Source organism: Apus apus, chromosome 26 (genome assembly GCF_020740795.1).
Source record: "Apus apus isolate bApuApu2 chromosome 26, bApuApu2.pri.cur, whole genome shotgun sequence".
Taxonomy (NCBI): Eukaryota; Metazoa; Chordata; class Aves; order Apodiformes; family Apodidae; genus Apus; species Apus apus.
In genome coordinates, this window is record NC_067307.1 from 205235 (window position 1) to 222891 (window position 17657).

Here is a 17657-nt window from a genome sequence, read left to right on the forward strand (position 1 = left end):
AATACTGCAGTGTTGGAGTATTCTGTTTAGAAATGGCAGCCCCATCAGCTGCAGTTTAGAGAAATGTCTGTTCCTTTTTCCAGTACAAGGAATTTAAAAAAGAATCCGGCCCCTCATTCGGGGTGTAGCAGGAGGAAATGCAAACCTTGCCCCTGACTGATCATCAGTGCTCTACTACACCTCTGTTCATATTACCAGCCAACTGTGTTTGTTCTTCCTGCTGGATACTTCCTTTTCCTGACATTTTGGAGGAGTTCCCCATAAACATGCATGATCTAGAGTTTAAGAGGAAAAAAGCTCCTTGATGTTGCTCAGAGTGCCTCGGGGTCGGCACTGTTTGCTTTTTATCTAACCACTAACTACCAAACGTTCCTATTTCCAACACTTCTTACAGCCAATATTCTCTTCACATGCTCTTTTTGTATGGCTGCATCCATCTGCTTTCCCTTGCATCACAGAGGCACAAAATCACTCTCGTTGGAAAAGACCTTTAAGATCATGGAGTCCAACCAGAACCCAGCTCTGCCAAGTCCAGTGCTTAAACCACGTCCCTCAGCACCACATCTACACGTCTCTCAACCACCTCCAGGGATGGGGATTCAACCACCTCCCTGGGCAGCCTGGGCCAGTGTTTAATCACCCTTTCACTGAAGGAGTTTCTGCTAATACCTAATCCAACCTTCCCCTGGTGCAGCTTGAGCCCATTCCCTCTGCTCCTCAGACGAACAGTTCTTCAGGCAAAGATGACATTCCTTTCCATTCTTTCCAGCATCTAAGGCTATGGATCCTGGATACAGGACTGGGGTCATGTGCAGGGTAAACACAAATATTAACTCAAAGTCTGATTTCTTTTCTTAAGACATCTCTTAAATGCCCAGTGCTCCAGCCTGTCTTGCTTCAGAGAATACATGAGAAATATCCCTAAATCAGCCAAATCACAGGTCCCCAGGTTCCAAGATCAGAACTGTGCTCAGCTCACCTAAGCTCCTGCCCAAGGCAGGCCAGCAAAGCTCCCCCAGCCCTGGGCACTGCAACCAGGGAATTTCTCATGGGAGGTGCAAGCAGAAGGAAGGGCAGGCTGGAGCAGCCTCCTTTACCTGTGAATTTAACTCTGTGTTCAGCAGGAAGCTGATCTAGATGACCTCCCGAGGTCCCTTTCCAACACGCGCTTCCCTGCTATTCCCATGATTTAACTTGGCCAGCCCTCCCACTTTCCATGAATGAAATGTCCAACAGCAGTTAAGCTCAATCTTTCCTGAAAATTCAGCCTGAAGAAACAAACAAGTCATAAGATGGTGACTTAAGATGCATTTTGCTCTGAACTATCAGGACGTGCATTTCTTCCCCCAGCACAACACTAACATCACTGTATAGGCTTCTCTGCTCTCTTCTTCAACTCTCAATTCCAGGAGGACTTTGCAGGAAAATGCTTTATTTTTCCTTCTTCATCAGCCTATCAAGATCCTGAGTTCCTGCTGTTCTGAGAACACACTTTGAGCAAAGGAGAGTGCTTCAGAGCACTGGGGAGCCCGAAGCCCTGATTGCGAGTCACGAGCTACCATCGGTTTTGCCTTATCAAATTGATTTTGCTTGCCTTTTTAATACACAAAATATCCCTGGGAGGTGGCAGGGGAGGGGGAGGACACAGAGGGCTTTTCTGACTTTATTATTTCTGTTTCACTTGCTGAATTTAGGATTTGTTACTGTTTTACTTGCACCAGGAGTTGTCACCGAGACCACGGCTGCCCTGTTGCAACATGCTAAAGAGATATATATGATAAATAAGATACAGGCTGTCCCAACAAGTTCCAATGTAAATGAGACACACTAAGGGAAGAAAAACCGGGGAAGTGGTTTTCCCAAGGTCATACAGTCAAGCAGTAGCAAAGTCAGGAACAACTGACTCCACACCTTGAGGCAGCAGGTCTCCCTGGAGCTCCTGCAGTAGCTGATGCAATGAGCTATCTTCAAGGCCACTTTGTCACCAGCAAGGCCAGTCGTTTTCTCCCTAGTGTCCACAGGAATGCAACAGGAATAAGAACTACTACCTGGCCAGGTGGCAGCTGATCATCTGCATCTTGCTCCATCACAGGCAGTAACTCCTGAGCTACTCAGGGCTGCCTTACAGATGCACAGTGTTTCAGCTGCTGCTGAGTCTGGAATGACTCTCTTCCTTTTCTGCCCAATTTTGGATACTTCCTAGAGGAAAAAAAAGACAAGAATTACTAAAAGAAGCATGAATGCATTTAGCAGTTTATTTCTACTTCTTTAGAATACCTGTCCTACCTGTAGTTCAATCATACAACAAAAATAAACAAGAAATTCTCTCTATATATTGCTGCTTATTTTTTCAAGTCACCTAAATAATCACCTAGGGTGATGTATCTTAAAGCCACTGAAGTTCATCATGTCTTGGAAGCCAGCAGATAATGTTCACATCCATCCCTGCAGCTCATTCAAGCCCTCTGAAGTGCTGAGCTAGCATTGGAGGGCTGCTTGGCAGCCACTTTCTGGGAGAGAACTCTGGGATGTGCCTGCCTCAAATGTACTTTTATTTTTTGTCCTACATGAAAAAGCCTTAGCACAGTAATGACAAAGGTGGAATGGATCCCTTGGCTCCAGTAATGACTGATATAATTCTCTTCTCTAGACTAATTTACTTTACTCTGCCTAAATATTATTAAAACATCAGCCCCTAGGGCATCAAAGCAAATAATGGGCATTAAGGACTAGTGAAATAACTGCATGAGAAACAAATGAAGGACTATTTGGTACTGCTCCTCAACTTAGCACCCAAAACTGCAAAGGTTTTAAGATTCATTATTCTGCATCTGACCCATCTGCTTAAGTCTTTCTCTTTGACCAGTATGGAGTTAGGTTGGCTGGATTTTTAAGGAAAGGGCTGGTTTATTTGTATTTGCTATTGATAACTGCACTTACTAAAATAATTATAATCAAATTGAGTTTCTCCAGTGATGAGCAGAACCCTCTGGTGATCATGAAGAACACTTCTCTCTCAGGACACTGGGGAGCAGTCATGTCAGACAGGCAGTCTCTTGTTCTTAACTGAAGGCAAGGTTTCAGCCTGATGGACTTGCAGCCTTATCAAACCTTTGCATACCCTTGAAAAAGTGATTAGTGACTTTAAAGGAGCCCAGCTGAGAGAAGCATCTAAAAATTAATAACCTGCAACACATAGTACAATAGATCCTTAAATATTCACTCAAAAAATATCTGTAAAAGCACTAGATCCCCATGTCAAATTCCTTCAGGGACTTTTTTCAGTGGAGAGTCAAGACAAAACTGTGTTTATCAATCTTCAGAACACTTCCAATTCATTATGGAAAAGGGCAACTCGTTCCAAAATATTTCTTAATTTCAGGGCAAAATATTGCCAGCCTTGGAAATGATTCTGAGTACCAGACTGCTTTTACAGGCTCTTTCTCCTTGGTTGCAGATCCCACCCACAGCTTTATCAGGACAGTATGATTTCAGTGCCCTACTGACATCTCCAAGACAATCATTAGCTAGAGACAGGCAACAGTCAATTTTTCCCAAAGTGAACCTGTTATTTGGTCACATCAGTTGTTGTTTTTAGCCCAGCACCAAGTTCACCAGCTCTGGTCTGAGGTCAGCCTGATTTTCTCCCTGCTGGCCTGGATGCAGCCACGTGCTCTCACAGGGATCCAGCACCTTCTTTGGAAGCTCTTGGGGCACCCAGACACCACACCATGCCCACAAAGATGCCACCACAAGCACATATTCATGAATGAGTTCTGCTCAGCAAGGCCCCATTTGCTGTTTGCTACCAGAGGACTCCTTAATGAGAGGACTCGTTCAGGACACCCCAGAATGTTTGTATTTCCTGGGCCTTACCTGGGTATGTGGTGAGTTGCTCCATCCTCTGTTTCAGAGCAGTCACTTCACTCACTAGAACTGTATGAACAGGAGTAGAAAATCCTTCCCTAAGAAGAGTTCAGGCATATTTTTAAGCTGAAGTTGCAACAGAATCGCATTATTCCAGGAACTGACACTTTAAAACCAAAAACCAAATACAAACCTCTTAGCAGCAGACTGGAGCTGAATGTATTACACTCCTGGGGTTTAGCATTACAGTTGAAGAGCAAGTTTTTAATCATATTGCTTTGGCTTTAATTGCAGCCATGGTAGTTTAAGTTTCAATTTCTGTTACATCTAGAGTCCCAGACAGGCTTGTGCAGAGCCTTTTGAGTTTGCTCACAACCACCAATTAATATGAGCTCAGGTAGCTCAGTACATGCTGCAAGGACTCCTCCTTTGATCTAAAGCAATCCATGACATAAATATTTAGCTCTTTGTGACCTTGAGCACTCAAGTAAAGTATAACTTCAAGGCTTCAAAACATTCTTGGAACATTGCTTCCTTAATTGTCAAGAATACATAGAAAAGTTACAGGGTTCTGGCCCAGACTGGCAGCAGAGTATGAACAGCAGAAACCCAAAACATTTCAGGCAGAAAAGCATTAATTCATCCAGGAGACTGTGCACACAGCAGTATATTCTGTTCTCCTTGGGCAGCACAATTCCCAGTCATTGTAAAGAAAATCTGTAACCCGAGTCTAATGCCAGCTCCAAACATCCCCAAACCACTGCAAAACTGAAGTGATTTTGAAATCAGGACATGCAAAAAGGGGAGCTTGTTTAATACCTTCCCTTTCAGTAGTTATTAAGTTGCCTTTCCCAGCGCCTGGGGAGAATTTGCATTGATGAAGATTATGAAGAGAAATAAAAAATAAAGAGCTATTCTCCAGTATTCACATGTCGTCATCAGCAGCTGGGGGTTAGGGGAAAAAACATATAAAGAGACAATAAGTATTCCTGCTTGACATTTCCTTCTCTAGCTTTGCTAGCATCAGGTGGGCAGATCTGTAACTGCCCTCTAAAAACTGAACCAGAATGATACAGCTCTTTTTAATGAACCTTGAAACAAAACCATGCCATCCTCATCTTGCAGGAGAGGGGAATGCCATTCCTTTTGATATTTACTGGAATGTATCCTACTACTGATCCAGAGCCCACAGGAATCAATGGGAGTTCTTCCATTTTCAGCTCAATGGGCTGTGGGTCAATGCTTTCAACTCCATTTGAAGGGACCTGGTGTTCCCAGCAGCTTTCTCCCTCTGTCCCTAGCAGAGCCAGAGCTGCCAGACACCAAGATTTCAAACAGAGCTGGCTGTAAACTCATCACCCAGCCCTTCACTCCATTTTCTTTTCATTTCCTGCCTAACACTTAATTCTAAATACGTTCCCTTCAATGCATCAAGTTGCCTCTGTGTCCCTCTTGCCCTGCAAGCTGCTTAGCACTCATGTACATCCCTACATTTTCCTTTCAGAGAAAAATATTTCAGTTTTTCAGGCAAGAAACACAGGAGACAACACAATATTGTCTATGTGATACAAAACTTGTGATACAAAACTTCTGGGAATTCATTAAACCCTTGCCTTGTGGCCAAGCATGTTTCTCATGAAACCACCCGATAGAAATACTTTAAACAATCATAACATTTATTATGTCCTAAATCTCACTGTTGTGTTCTTCACCCTCCAGTTAAAAACACACACCTTATGTTCTAATTGGAATTGGTTTAACTTCAGCTCAGGATTTGTCTCTGCAAAGTCTGCCTTGTGACAGAAGAAACACAAAAAAACTTCATTAAAAAAAAAAGGCTGCTTCTCCCCCCCAGGCCCACACAGGTGTCCTGATAAAATCACCTCGCAATCTTTTCTCAGACAAGCCAAATAAATTGAGCTTCTTCACACTCAGGTTTTTAAAACCATCAAATAATACCTTGAGCTCCTTCCAAGAGCTGAGACAGAGGTGAAACAGGACAAAGTATTGTTTCCTAAGTCCACTGAGTCACCGTGTCACATATCCAGAGAAATCATTCAAACAGTAGCTTGGCTGTGGTGCCCCAACCACAGAAGTATATGTTTATTTTTTTTTTCCACCACTTGTTGTTGTTGTTGTAATTTTATTGATAAAAACTACACAAAAACTAACTGATCATAATAATTAATTAAAAAACCAAAAACCAATGTTACACATTCTCCTGTGTTTTAGGAATTGTGTCAGCCAATGAGTTGCACCAAATACTCTTGCTTTAAAAGATTCTTTTCCTTCTGATTCATTTCAAGCACATCACTTCCATTTTGGTTCCCAAACGTCCATGAATTTTGCTTAACAAGCACAGCTGGACTGTAAAGAAGAGTCGTTACTTCGTTGCGTGTTTTCCCCCCTTTTTTTAGAGCCCAAAAAGTAATTATAGTGTCAACAATGAAGCACAATGAAGATAGGAAAAATCAAAAGCACCCTCCATAGTGTACAGCCTGTGTCTTAAATGTACATGCACCCAAGTTTCTTTGTTTCTGCTGCATCAATTGCCAATGTCCTTTTGGTTCAACATAAGCTTTAATGCCCATGTCTGAAGTTTGAAATATTAGCATTTGATCACTATAAAAAAAAAACCCAAACCAAACAACAACAAAAAAAACCCCAAACCACACAAAAAAACCCCTCCAGACAATCCCAAAAGAAAAAAAAAGAAAATATATCTCTTTTGTTTGTTTAAAAAGAACAAAAATAGTAAACGGATCTCTGAAGAGTAATGAACACTTCATAAGGAAACAAGGTGACCCACCCCACCCAAAAGCTTTGCCCTCCCCACCCCTTTATTTTTACCTGTGGTTCTTCCTTCCCCGGAACCGTGCAATGTAGAAAAATCAAATATACAAACAAAACTCTTAATCCATCCCTTTATGTAGCTAGAGTGAAATCTATTTTTTTTCTTTTTTTTTAATAAGAACTTGACAATCTCTCTGTAATATTTACATTGAGGAATTTGTTTGAAAGTTTAAAGCAAAGAAAATCCTGAAGTTCTCTGTGTCCTGCAAGACAAGCACTCCCACAGTCTGCGGAGCTTGCTTGATCCCCCTTCCCTTTGTCTGTGTTGGAACATCTGTCACTGGAATGGTAGATTTGAGTTTCTTGCTCTGGTCTCTTCTGAGTTGAAAGGTCCCTCAGAAGAGCTCCCCACTCCTCTGGAAGAGGCTGTCTCCGTGGTTAGTTTGGTATCCTCTCGATGTAGATGGCCGGGGCGGCCGAGCGGGCGATGGTGGCGATGAAGCTGTGGTCCCGACTCAGTTCCAGGTTGGTTGTCTCTGCCTGCTCCCGGGCCATGGCCTCGTACCCCTTATTGACATGGAGAGGCTTGTGAGCTTGGCAGTACCCAATCACTGGTTGGTCGTAACTGTAATAAGGTAAAGTCTTCATGTGGTGAGGAACCTGCACCAGAGAAAGAAAGAGAGAAACTCATACACGACGTGCTCAGTCGCTCATTTGTACAGCACCTCTGGCAGCACACGGCCACATTCATGGCACTTCTTGCAGCAAGAGAAACCTTGGATGCTCCCCTGGGGTCTGTAGCATGTGCAGAGCCCTCAAACAGGTCTGCTGACATCCCTGTTAGCCAGGGGGTCGCTGCAGGGATGGACCTTCTGGCTGCCGGCAGCCAGGCTGACCACAGATTGGTCCTGTCTGCAGGCAGCCCAGGTCAGAGGGGTTTGCTCTCCATTTAGGTGACTGTGCTTGTGAGCACATTTTCAAAATCATAGAATCATGGAAAGGTCTGGGGTGGAAGGGACCTTAAAGATCACCCAGATCCAACCGCCTGCATGGGCAGGGACACCTCCCACCAGCCCAGGCTGCTCCAAGCCCCATCCAACCTGCCCTTCAACACTGCCAGGGATGGGGCAGCCACAGCTTCCCTGGGCAACCTGGGCCAGGCTCTCACCACCCTCACAGCCAAGAATTCCCTCCTCATCTCCAACCTCCATCTCCCTCTCCCAGTTTTCATCCATCCCCTCATCCCATCCCTCCCTGCCCTTGTCCCAAGCCCCTCCCCAGCTTTCCTGGAGCCCCTTCAGGCACTGGAATGGTAAGACAAACCTTTTAAAAACTGGCCCTTCCCTAAAGCCTTGAAAGGGGCTGAGCATTTCTACAAAGCTCAGACCAGCCTGAGCACGTCAAAGGACTGGAAAACCAGCATGTGGAACTTTCAGCACAGCTGGAACACCTTTATTTCTGCTACGACAGAGCTGCCTGCCCAAGGTCTCCATTTCCTGGGTTCTTTATCCTACAACCTCAGTATCAAAGCAGCTCCACTGGTGCTTGCTGGAGCTGAGCAGATCCACACCTTGTAAAAATGGTCATGTACCTGAGAAGTCTGCAAGATCTATCCTGAATCCCATTTCTCTTACATAAATACTCAGAAACTGCCAGCTCCCCACCTTTTTTTTTTTTTCCCCCCATAAATGTTCCACGCTTGCAAATGTTAATCCCACAACGAAATAGCATTTATGGCACAACATCAGATACAAATCTTTGTGGATAATTTTATCATCTGCAAGGGATGAGCTGATCAAGAAGAAAGAAATATGCTCTTAGGGAAAAAAACACACACTGCAGGAGACACAGGCAAGAGTTTATTCTAACGCTGCTAGAAAACCTGAGCTCATTATAGCTGGAGATATCCTACACAGAATTCAATCTTGCAACAAATGCCTTTTCTATTTTCCATGCCCAACTTTAAGTGAAGACTACAGAGCTAATTTGCCACAGATTTCCATTGCATGGTGCACTTCATTCCAAAAGGCATGAAAAAAGCAGAGGCATTAAGACTAATTATAAGTTTTGCAGGGTTAGAGGTTCCTCTTGCATTTGGATCTCCTCAGCAGTTAAGATTCCTCCCCCTGTTTCTCTGCAGAATGCTGGAGAGATTCCAGAACTCTTCCACTAGCTGAAATTCAGCTGAAAACATCATTTTACCTGACAGCTGAATGGCAAGACTGCAGAAGACAAGCTGCTCAGTAGAATCTGATGGGACAACTGTGTTCACTTGTGGATCAAATTCAGCCATCGTGCAAGAAGCTGTAACTCCCTTTGGATACAGTAATACCCATGCCAGTTCACATCAGGGCTTGAATTTGTCCTCAGCCTTTAATGCAGCTCTTTATGATTCTATAAAAACCAAGGACTGTTTGTGTTCTGGAGAGTTGAGAGATTGAGGTCCTGGCTTTACAGCAATAATACACAGTACATTAACCACCTGAGTCCTGTGTGCAGCTTTGTTTGCTTGTTTTCTCCTCTTCTCTAAAAAGGAGTCAAAAGGATCAGGATCACAACAACCTCCCAAAGGGTGGATAAACAGGCTTCCTTTTCAGTTGTTTCTCAGTAGTTTGATAGAATATCTTGCTTATTTCACTTACAAGTCAGCTTTGTGTGTGCCTGGCATCATATTAATAAGGGTTGCTGTGCTTATGCACGGAGGGAAGGTGGATAATCTTTGGCAGGGTAAAAAATAAACTAGGTGTTAAAATAAACCATGAGATGAAGGACCTGCAGGTTACTGGTAGATGGCATTTTTCAGGCTAATGAAGCCCAGCAATGAATGCATTGACACCTCCCTGCTTTCAGGCCTGGCCCCTGTACTACTCTTCCTCTCTCTCTTTTGGATGCTAGATCCCATTAATGGAATTTACATTTTAACAAGTCTTGTCCATATGACTGTACCTTGAGGTACCTGCAGTAGAGACAGTGTCACCCACCTCCCTCCTGCCCACTGTGATGCCTCTACACATGAAACCTGAGCCCACAAAAGCTTTTCCAGGACACAGCCCTGACTGCAGAAACTGTTGCAAATGTGGGCCCAACTGGATCACCCCTCAGTCTGAGGCAGTAAAAAGGATGGAACACCCTGATGACATTGGCCACTCTAAACAAAGCTGATACTGTTGTATTTCCTTCGATTCAGAGATTAACAAAACATATCTAAGCCGTTGAAATTAATTTTGCAAGAATTTTTGCTCCAGGTTTTGAAGTAACTTGTTTCATTCTTGCTATGGAACTAATGCCTGAGATACTCAGAGATGTGACCTTGGACAAGTCACTTTATGAGCTGGAAAATGAGAAGACTGAGTACTGCCCCTGCTTGCCCTTGGAGTCTAGAGCTCTTTGAGGAAAGGGCTGTTTGTGCAGGGACTAAAACAGCACAACTCCAACCTAAGCTGAGGCCTTTCAGCTGCAGTGGCCTCTGACAGACAAAAAAGCAGAAGACCAGAGTGAAAACAATCCAAACAGGTCACTAAATACCTCAGCAAATAAATACACACTCTGGGATTTTGTCACCTCTGTCTCAAGGCCTTTTCCACAGAAGACACATTTTTCACTGGCTAGAAAGTGGGAGTCAGGCTGAGAATTTACCTGCCAGCACATTATGAGCCAAGAACAGAACTGGGATCCTCTAGCACTGTGTCCTTCACCGTCTCCTCTGCACCCCTCCTGCTGCCACTAACCACAGCCATTTGTGCTACAAAATTCTTTCAATTTAGCCTTGGAGGAAGCTCAATTGTAAATGAAGATAAAGAGTTGCTCACATGGAAACACAATAGATGCAAAACAAAACTCTTTTTTTCCATATAATCTGTCATAACATCTGATTCAGTTCTTGGCTCCGTGCTCTCCGTGGTTATGCTGGTTGCCAGCATGGCCTGGTGCAGCCTGTGGAGCTCAGGGGAGGGATACAAGTGCCAAGCCCTTTGACAGGAGATGATGCCTGTGTCTGTTCATGGCAATTTATGAATCACCTCTATTTTCTGAATCATGCCCCATCCCTGGAAGCGTCCAAAGACAGGTTGGATGGGGCTTGGAGCAGCCTGGGCTGGTGGGAGATGTCCCTGCCCATGCAGGGGGTTGGATCTGGATGATCTTTCAGGTCCCTTCCCACCCAAACCATTCTGTGATTCTATGATTTTAGTTTCTAAAACCAACACTGCCTAATACTTATTTGAAGGATTAAAGCCTTTTGCAGTAGGAAGAACACAGCTCAGCAGGAGAAGGCCCTCACAGCCTGATGTACGAGATGCACATTTTGGTGTTACCCCACGTATGGGATTGTCTTCTGCTCTAAAGCCTTATTCTAAGGGAACATGCTGCCTATCCAGTGTTGCAGAGAGGTGATGAAGTCAGGACTGAAGCTGAGCTCTAAGAGAGCACTGTCCCCATTCCACAAGCAGCTTGGTGCCTCACAGCACTGAGTGCTCAGAGTGGCTTTGGGGATGATGGGCTGGAGTCGTTTGCTCGCGTTGACATCTGAAGCCCACACCTCTGTACATCCTCACTGTAAATGTAATCAACATTGCATCTGAGCAGCCACGCTCTTCAAACAAAGGCTCCACTGCAAGCAAAATTCCTATAAATCCCCAGCTACAGGAGGAAGATAAACCATTTAGTGGAGGAAATGTACAAATGCAAATCTTCCCTTTTGCAGCCAAATTGACACTGGAGAGGTTAACAACAGCTCAACAGCCTCACTGCAGAGTAGCAGCTCCCTTCAAAATGAGTTGGACTAACTGGACTGTACCTGGAATTCAGGGAATTACTGGCCTGCACTGAAACGGTATTTCTCACCATTCCCTTTGCACTTTCCTTTTGACATTCAGCAGAGATTTTCAGGTAAGCCCTTAAGTCTTTCCAACATGCAAACACATTCAGGTGTTTGACACTGCACTGAATTTTATCAGCAGGTTTACATACTTATGTCAGAAACACTGGGAGGTAAATGAGCTAAATTATTCTATACATTTCTGAGTATTATTACACAAGAAAGTTCTATTAAAAATTAAATTATAGGAATTCAGCTCAGACTTTTGCTTCTCATAGGTGCAGCCATTAAAACCTAGATATTTACCAAAATACCAATAAAACCCCTTACTCTAGAACTTGAAAAGTATATCAGTAAAGATGAAAACTTTCCATGTAGCTATTGAATCTTGTGAGTTTAAGGAATATCAGATTGGGGCCTAAGTGACTATCAAGTGACCTTATTTTATGGAATCACAGAATGTCAGTGATTGGAAGGGACCTCTGGAGATCACTAAGTCCAACCCCCCACCAGAGCAGGACCACCACAGAATGTAGGGCAGGTCACTCAGAAACACATCCAGACAAGCCTTGAAAGTCTCCAGAAAAGGAATCTCCACCTCTCTGGGCAGCCTGTTCCAGTGCTGTCACCCTAACATACTTTTCTCTCTCTACTGCCTCTCACAGTACATGGAACACCCTCAGACTCTCCTAAAAGCTTGTGCTTCCTCCTGACAGGATGCATCAGACACCCTGAAATTCAGCCCTGAAATGAACTCCAAGCTGTGACACCTTCCTGTCAAGTAATGCCAGGAGAGTTTACCAGAATACCAAGTGCTTCCTTCTGACTGCAATGCCTGTTCAGGTATTTTCTTCTGTGCTCACTGCAACAGACTGAGTGCAGTGAAGACTAGTTGAGGATCAGAGAGAGATTGACTCTCAGGCTCACTCAGATTCACTTGCAGTTCAGCAAGATCTAATCACTAGCAGTCCCAGGCTGAAATAATTTCCTGGTGAACTGCTAAATCGAATTTTGGAAACCTAGGTTTTCAGAACAGATCTACTGCATGTTGGAAATATTGCAAGGTTTTTTATGCTCCATTTTGAAGAAAGATCTCCCACCATTCATTACCCTGCAGGAGGAAATTCTTTCTTGAGAAACATGAATGGCCCTGGATGGTCAAGTGACTCACTGCTGGAATTACCAACAAGCAGACAGAAATGCAGTACCAGGAAGGACCAGCACAGTTTCTGGGGAGGTCTGTAGTGAGACATAATCATGGAACCATTTGTGTTGGAAGGGACCTTCAAGATCATCTAGATCCAACCCCCTGCATGGGCAGGGACACCTCCCACCAGCCCAGGCTGCTCCAAGCCCCATCCAACCTGCCCTTCAACACTGCCAGGGATGGGGCAGCCACAGCTTCCCTGGGCAACCTGGGCCAGGGTCTCACCACCCTCACAGCCAAGAATTCCCTCCTCATCTCCAACCTAATTTAATCCATTCCCCCTCATCCTCTCACTACAATCCCTAGTATAGAGTGCACTTCATTTTGTTCCCTAAGAGCAGAGTGGTGTGAGGGCACAAACTGCCACAGGATCCTCAAACAAGTAACTGCTTTGGCAAGAACCTAAAAACCTGGATCCCAGCAGTAGAAGTGATGGACTTTCTGTGAACCAGAGTGTTTCAGCTTTCTCAGACTGAGTACCTGGGCCTTACACATCCCCTGCTCAGACACTGCAGTTTGTGTGTCTTCAATTCTATTGCTTCTGTTTTCCATGGGAAAGAACACTTTTGGTTTTAAACTTAAAGCATGCTCCATTCATCCTAATGGCAAATGTGATAAGACAACCAACAGTGACTTGGCAGCAGACACATTTTCCTTCAACAAAACATGGACATTCTGGAGCAACTGAGCAGGATCTGGTTTCACATTTACTGGTACACTGTAATCCAGATAAACTGATTTATGGGTAAATACTTGCCTAGTTAATGCTTACATGATTAAATTACACACAACTTTAGAAGCTGTCCATATGTAGTGGAAACTCAAGAGTACCAACTATGGAAGCTGTTTTCTCATTAGTGCTAATACTTTGTCTCAGAACACCATGGCTTCATTGCTGAATTAGCATTATAGCTGTTGATAAATCAAATTCAGAGTTCATTTAAAACCCTATCATAATTGAGAGTAAAAATAAGCAAGATATACTACCATAGCTTTATGATTGGGGAAGCACAGAGCCTCACCTTAGAGACAGATTGATTAGGCACATTAGGCAGATATTGCTGGTATAAACAATTCCAGAGGATTTCTTGCTGCTGAAAAATCACAGTTAACAACCCTGGAACATCCCTTTGGATTCAGCTCAGAAAAGCCTTCCTGCTCAGGAAAATGCACAATCATACACTTCCTATTGAATCCATTCAAAAGGACAAATGCAGACACTGAAGTTAGTTGTGAAATATGAATGGAGATGTGCTTTCTTCTGTTTCCAGCTGGAACAAACACAAAAGGGCCTGGCTGTTTTTTAAAACAGGCCTTTTGTTCTGAAATCCACGTTTCCTAAGGTCAGTCTCATATTGACAATAGAATCAAAATCTTGTTTATTACAGAATTCAGAACTCTGAGTGCTCTGAGGTGGTGTGAGGTTTTCAGGAGCACTGTTCTTACTGAGGTTGTCTGTGTGACACCTGAGCATTCCAGAGAACCTGTCAACTTGATTTTAATGTGAAGCTCTTCAAAACCTTTAATTAGCCCAGGTTTTCTAGGAGGTACAGATCCCACTGGGAACTTTGCCTGAGGTTAGAGTGCCTACACTAGGCATGAGGCACTGAGCAGCAGTCTTTTGGTACCTTGAATTGTAGGTGCAATTCCCACAATCAATTCCCTGCAATTTCATGTTCAATTTCCTTCCTGCTCCAGACAGAAACCACTTCTCTGCCTCCTCCATCTATTTCCCACCAAATTAATGGTCTATGCAGGTCTCACGGGGAGATGAGACAAGAAAGAAGGCTCAGTTTGTAGCTAAAGGTGCTACAGGGTGCTAAGCCCCCTGCCCTGAAAACAACAAAAATTAACCTGGAGATAAAAGGTTGTGGGCTGGCAAGTCTCAGACCACATCCTCCTAAAATAAGTTGGTATCAGTGGAAATGTGGAGCCTAAATACTACAACTGACTGACAGGTGGGTCATAAATCTTACTCAATTCTTGCACTTCTGGCTGGGAAAATAGGATCCCAACATCAACACAGATTTCAGAGGAGAGGTCTAGGGAAGAAATATGTAGAGGAGCAACAGAAAGGAGACACAGGGCAGAAGACAGTGCAGCCATTAGTTACTTCTGCCTGTCCTATATTAAAGGTCTCTTTATAGTTCATAAAAAGTTAACTGATAATTAATAGACATTATAAAAACTACAGGAATTAAACAAACACCATTGTACTGAAAATGATTATAAGCATATGAACCTAATAATTTTTGTGTCATTGTAACAAGCAACTTATGGATATATGGGACTATATAATCCTGTACAAAATGGATTCATTTCTTATAAACCAAAGTTAATTAAAATATAACTATTAAATTCTTATGTGGCATTAAAATATTCACCTACCTTTTAAAGCATCTAGAAGCTATACTGGATATACTATAAAGACAGAATTTTATGATGTATTCAGCCATCCTTTTAGAGTGTATTTCACATTTTAAACCCCTATATAACATCGCCCTGTCGGTTCTGCTGCCACTGTGAATTGCATTTGAAGCTTTCCTTTCCTTCTCTACAGATTCTTAATCCTCTCTTCTATCACACAAGTGCCTTTCCCTCTAAAATCGACCCTCTCGCCGGGCTGTTTAACTCGGTCTGCTTTTCTGGCGAGCAGGAGAAAAATCCTGCACACCCCACTGCTCCCTCTATGGGCCGATCTGATCTTTCAATCAGGAGATGAAAAGGTTTCCCTAAAGGAAACTCCCAGAAAGTCTTCTAAGCCTTGTGATTGTTCCTCGAGCAAAAGATTTCTTTTAAATGGCTTTGTCTGGTTTTTATGGAGTATCTGGCTCCTGACAAAAAGGCCCATTGATGAAAAAGTGAGATTCAAGTCACCTTCGATTTTCTGCCATGGAAGGCTGATAAAATAAGCAAACTATCCAGATATTCTAATTGGAAAGCCATTAATATTGCTTGCAGTGCTATTAATATCATTTCCTATAGAATCCAATAGGAATAGAAGCCTGGTGGTTTGAAAAAGCTCTTAGTTTGCTTAGGGACAGAAGATGACTTTGTCCAAAGTGATGCTGTATGTTGCTGTAGTGACCCAGCTAGATGCAGAAGAATCCCTTTGGGTGCCTCTCCATGTCTTTGGGTGCCTTTCAAAAACCTAGTCTCTCTTAAGGCAACTCAGCTTTCATTTAGACACTGCAGAAAGCTGTATTGCCACCTGGAATTTCTGCTCCCATGCACTGCATGAAGAGCTGCAAAGTGTAGGTCATTTGTACTTATCTGTCTGGACAAATGAAAGGTCAAGTCTCCAAGGGATCAAGAAGAAAGAGAAGAGCACAGGTCAATAATTCAGTAATAACTTCCACAGAGAATTCTCCTGACCTCCAACACTCCCAGATGCAGTCAGCTTTCTAAACTGCAGGATTTCAGGCCTGAGATGCTATGGGGCTGGACCTTCCCATGTACTGAAGAGCCTGAAGCATCATCACAGGCCCAAGGTCCAGGACAGCATTTGGGAAACACGGCATATTGCATCTGTCAGAGAAGAATTATGACAACAAGGGAAAAGGTAAAGTTGTTTTTCCAGGCAGTGATCACAAAGATGGCAACGTGCTCCATCCATTACTCACAATAAATAAGTACAGTATTTTAATATGAACATCTGAGAACGTTGCTGCCACGGTGACAAATGAAGGCACTGGAGAATGAGTGAAACAGGGCTTTGTCTCACATTAAAATACTGCCTTTTCATTAGATCTGCCTATAATTTATAATGTGCAAAAGAGCTATCCAGAAATTGATGGCTTCTTTAAAGATTTTTAAATACTGTTTAAAGTTGTACAGGGATTCTGTACAGCAAGAGACCCAAAATGTACCTCCTAAAGCTGGAGAAAAGTGACCCAAATGGTACAATATTTGTCCTTAGGACAGGAGTAGGTATAAACTCAACAGGCAACATGATGGTTTATGATTAAACCCCAACCCAGTGCTAGAAGAAAGGGGACAGTGGGTGCTTTATCAGACTGATAAAAGAAATGGAAGTTTTCCCTTCTGTGTTATCTAGTTATCCTATGCCCAAAAGGTTTTGTCTGGAGTCAAATGACATCTCAACCCAGTTTTGATAAAAAAACTGCTTAAAGTCCTATCTATAATTGGCACAAATTCCACTTAATATGGTGATATTAAATATGCAGATAGTATCCAGCCCCTTCATCCCCAACAAGCATTAATATGACAGAGTACTTCCCCTCTGTCATCACTTAAAATTGAACGTGCAACGTTATGGCCTTGACCTAAGAGAGCAAATAATTTGTTTTCTTTTCCAGTCATCTCAAGACAACTGGAAGGAGTCCTTCTTTACAGAAAATGGGTGCCAAAGAAAAGAATAACTGGCAGAAAAAAACAATGCTCAATGACTCCTGTTTCAGCTACCTAGGGATGAGATGGTCTACATCAGACCATCAACATCCAGAGCTGCTGAGCAGGAATGTCTTAAACTAAAAGAGGAGGAGCAAGCAAAGCATCCCGACTGTAAACTGAGCACAATTTCAAGAAATTAACTCCTCCTAAGACAAAAGTGAGATAAATTCACTCCAGTGAGAGAGGAGAAAGAAACCGCTGGCACTACAGAGCTTCTTGGACACGGGAGGGAGCTCCTATTATACTCAATGTCTCAGCAGGATTCTGTTCAGGAGAAATTACAAGATTTTAATTGCCTCCACTGTCTCCTAGCAGAGGAATCAGTGTGTACGGTGCCACAAACATAGTGGCAAGAGCATTAATCCAGGAGCAGAAGGGACAGCTTCTCCTCCTGATGTATGCATGTCACTTCCATTAGCACTGGTGGAGCAGAGCGCCCACGCCGAGAGGAAACTGCAACCCCCCAGTTCCCAAACTGATGGGTGACTCATATTGGGGTGAGGATTTATATAATCACCAGCTTTGCTGGAAGGTTAAGGAATAGTCTCTGCATCTTGCAGC

General features: G+C 43.3%; 1 protein-coding gene across 3 annotated transcripts in view; it reads right to left on the reverse strand.

Annotated features, from left to right (window-relative positions):
• Positions 1-6706: 6706 nt before the first annotated feature.
• LRRTM4 (leucine rich repeat transmembrane neuronal 4) overlaps positions 6707-17657 on the reverse strand; it is a 212183-nt gene continuing 201232 nt past the window's right edge. For all 3 annotated transcript variants that reach the window (XM_051640952.1, XM_051640953.1, XM_051640950.1), the window contains one exon: positions 6707-7320. In XM_051640952.1, the coding sequence (XP_051496912.1) occupies positions 7099-7320 (222 nt within the window). In that variant the 3' untranslated portion in view covers positions 6707-7098. The remainder of the gene's footprint in view (positions 7321-17657) is intronic.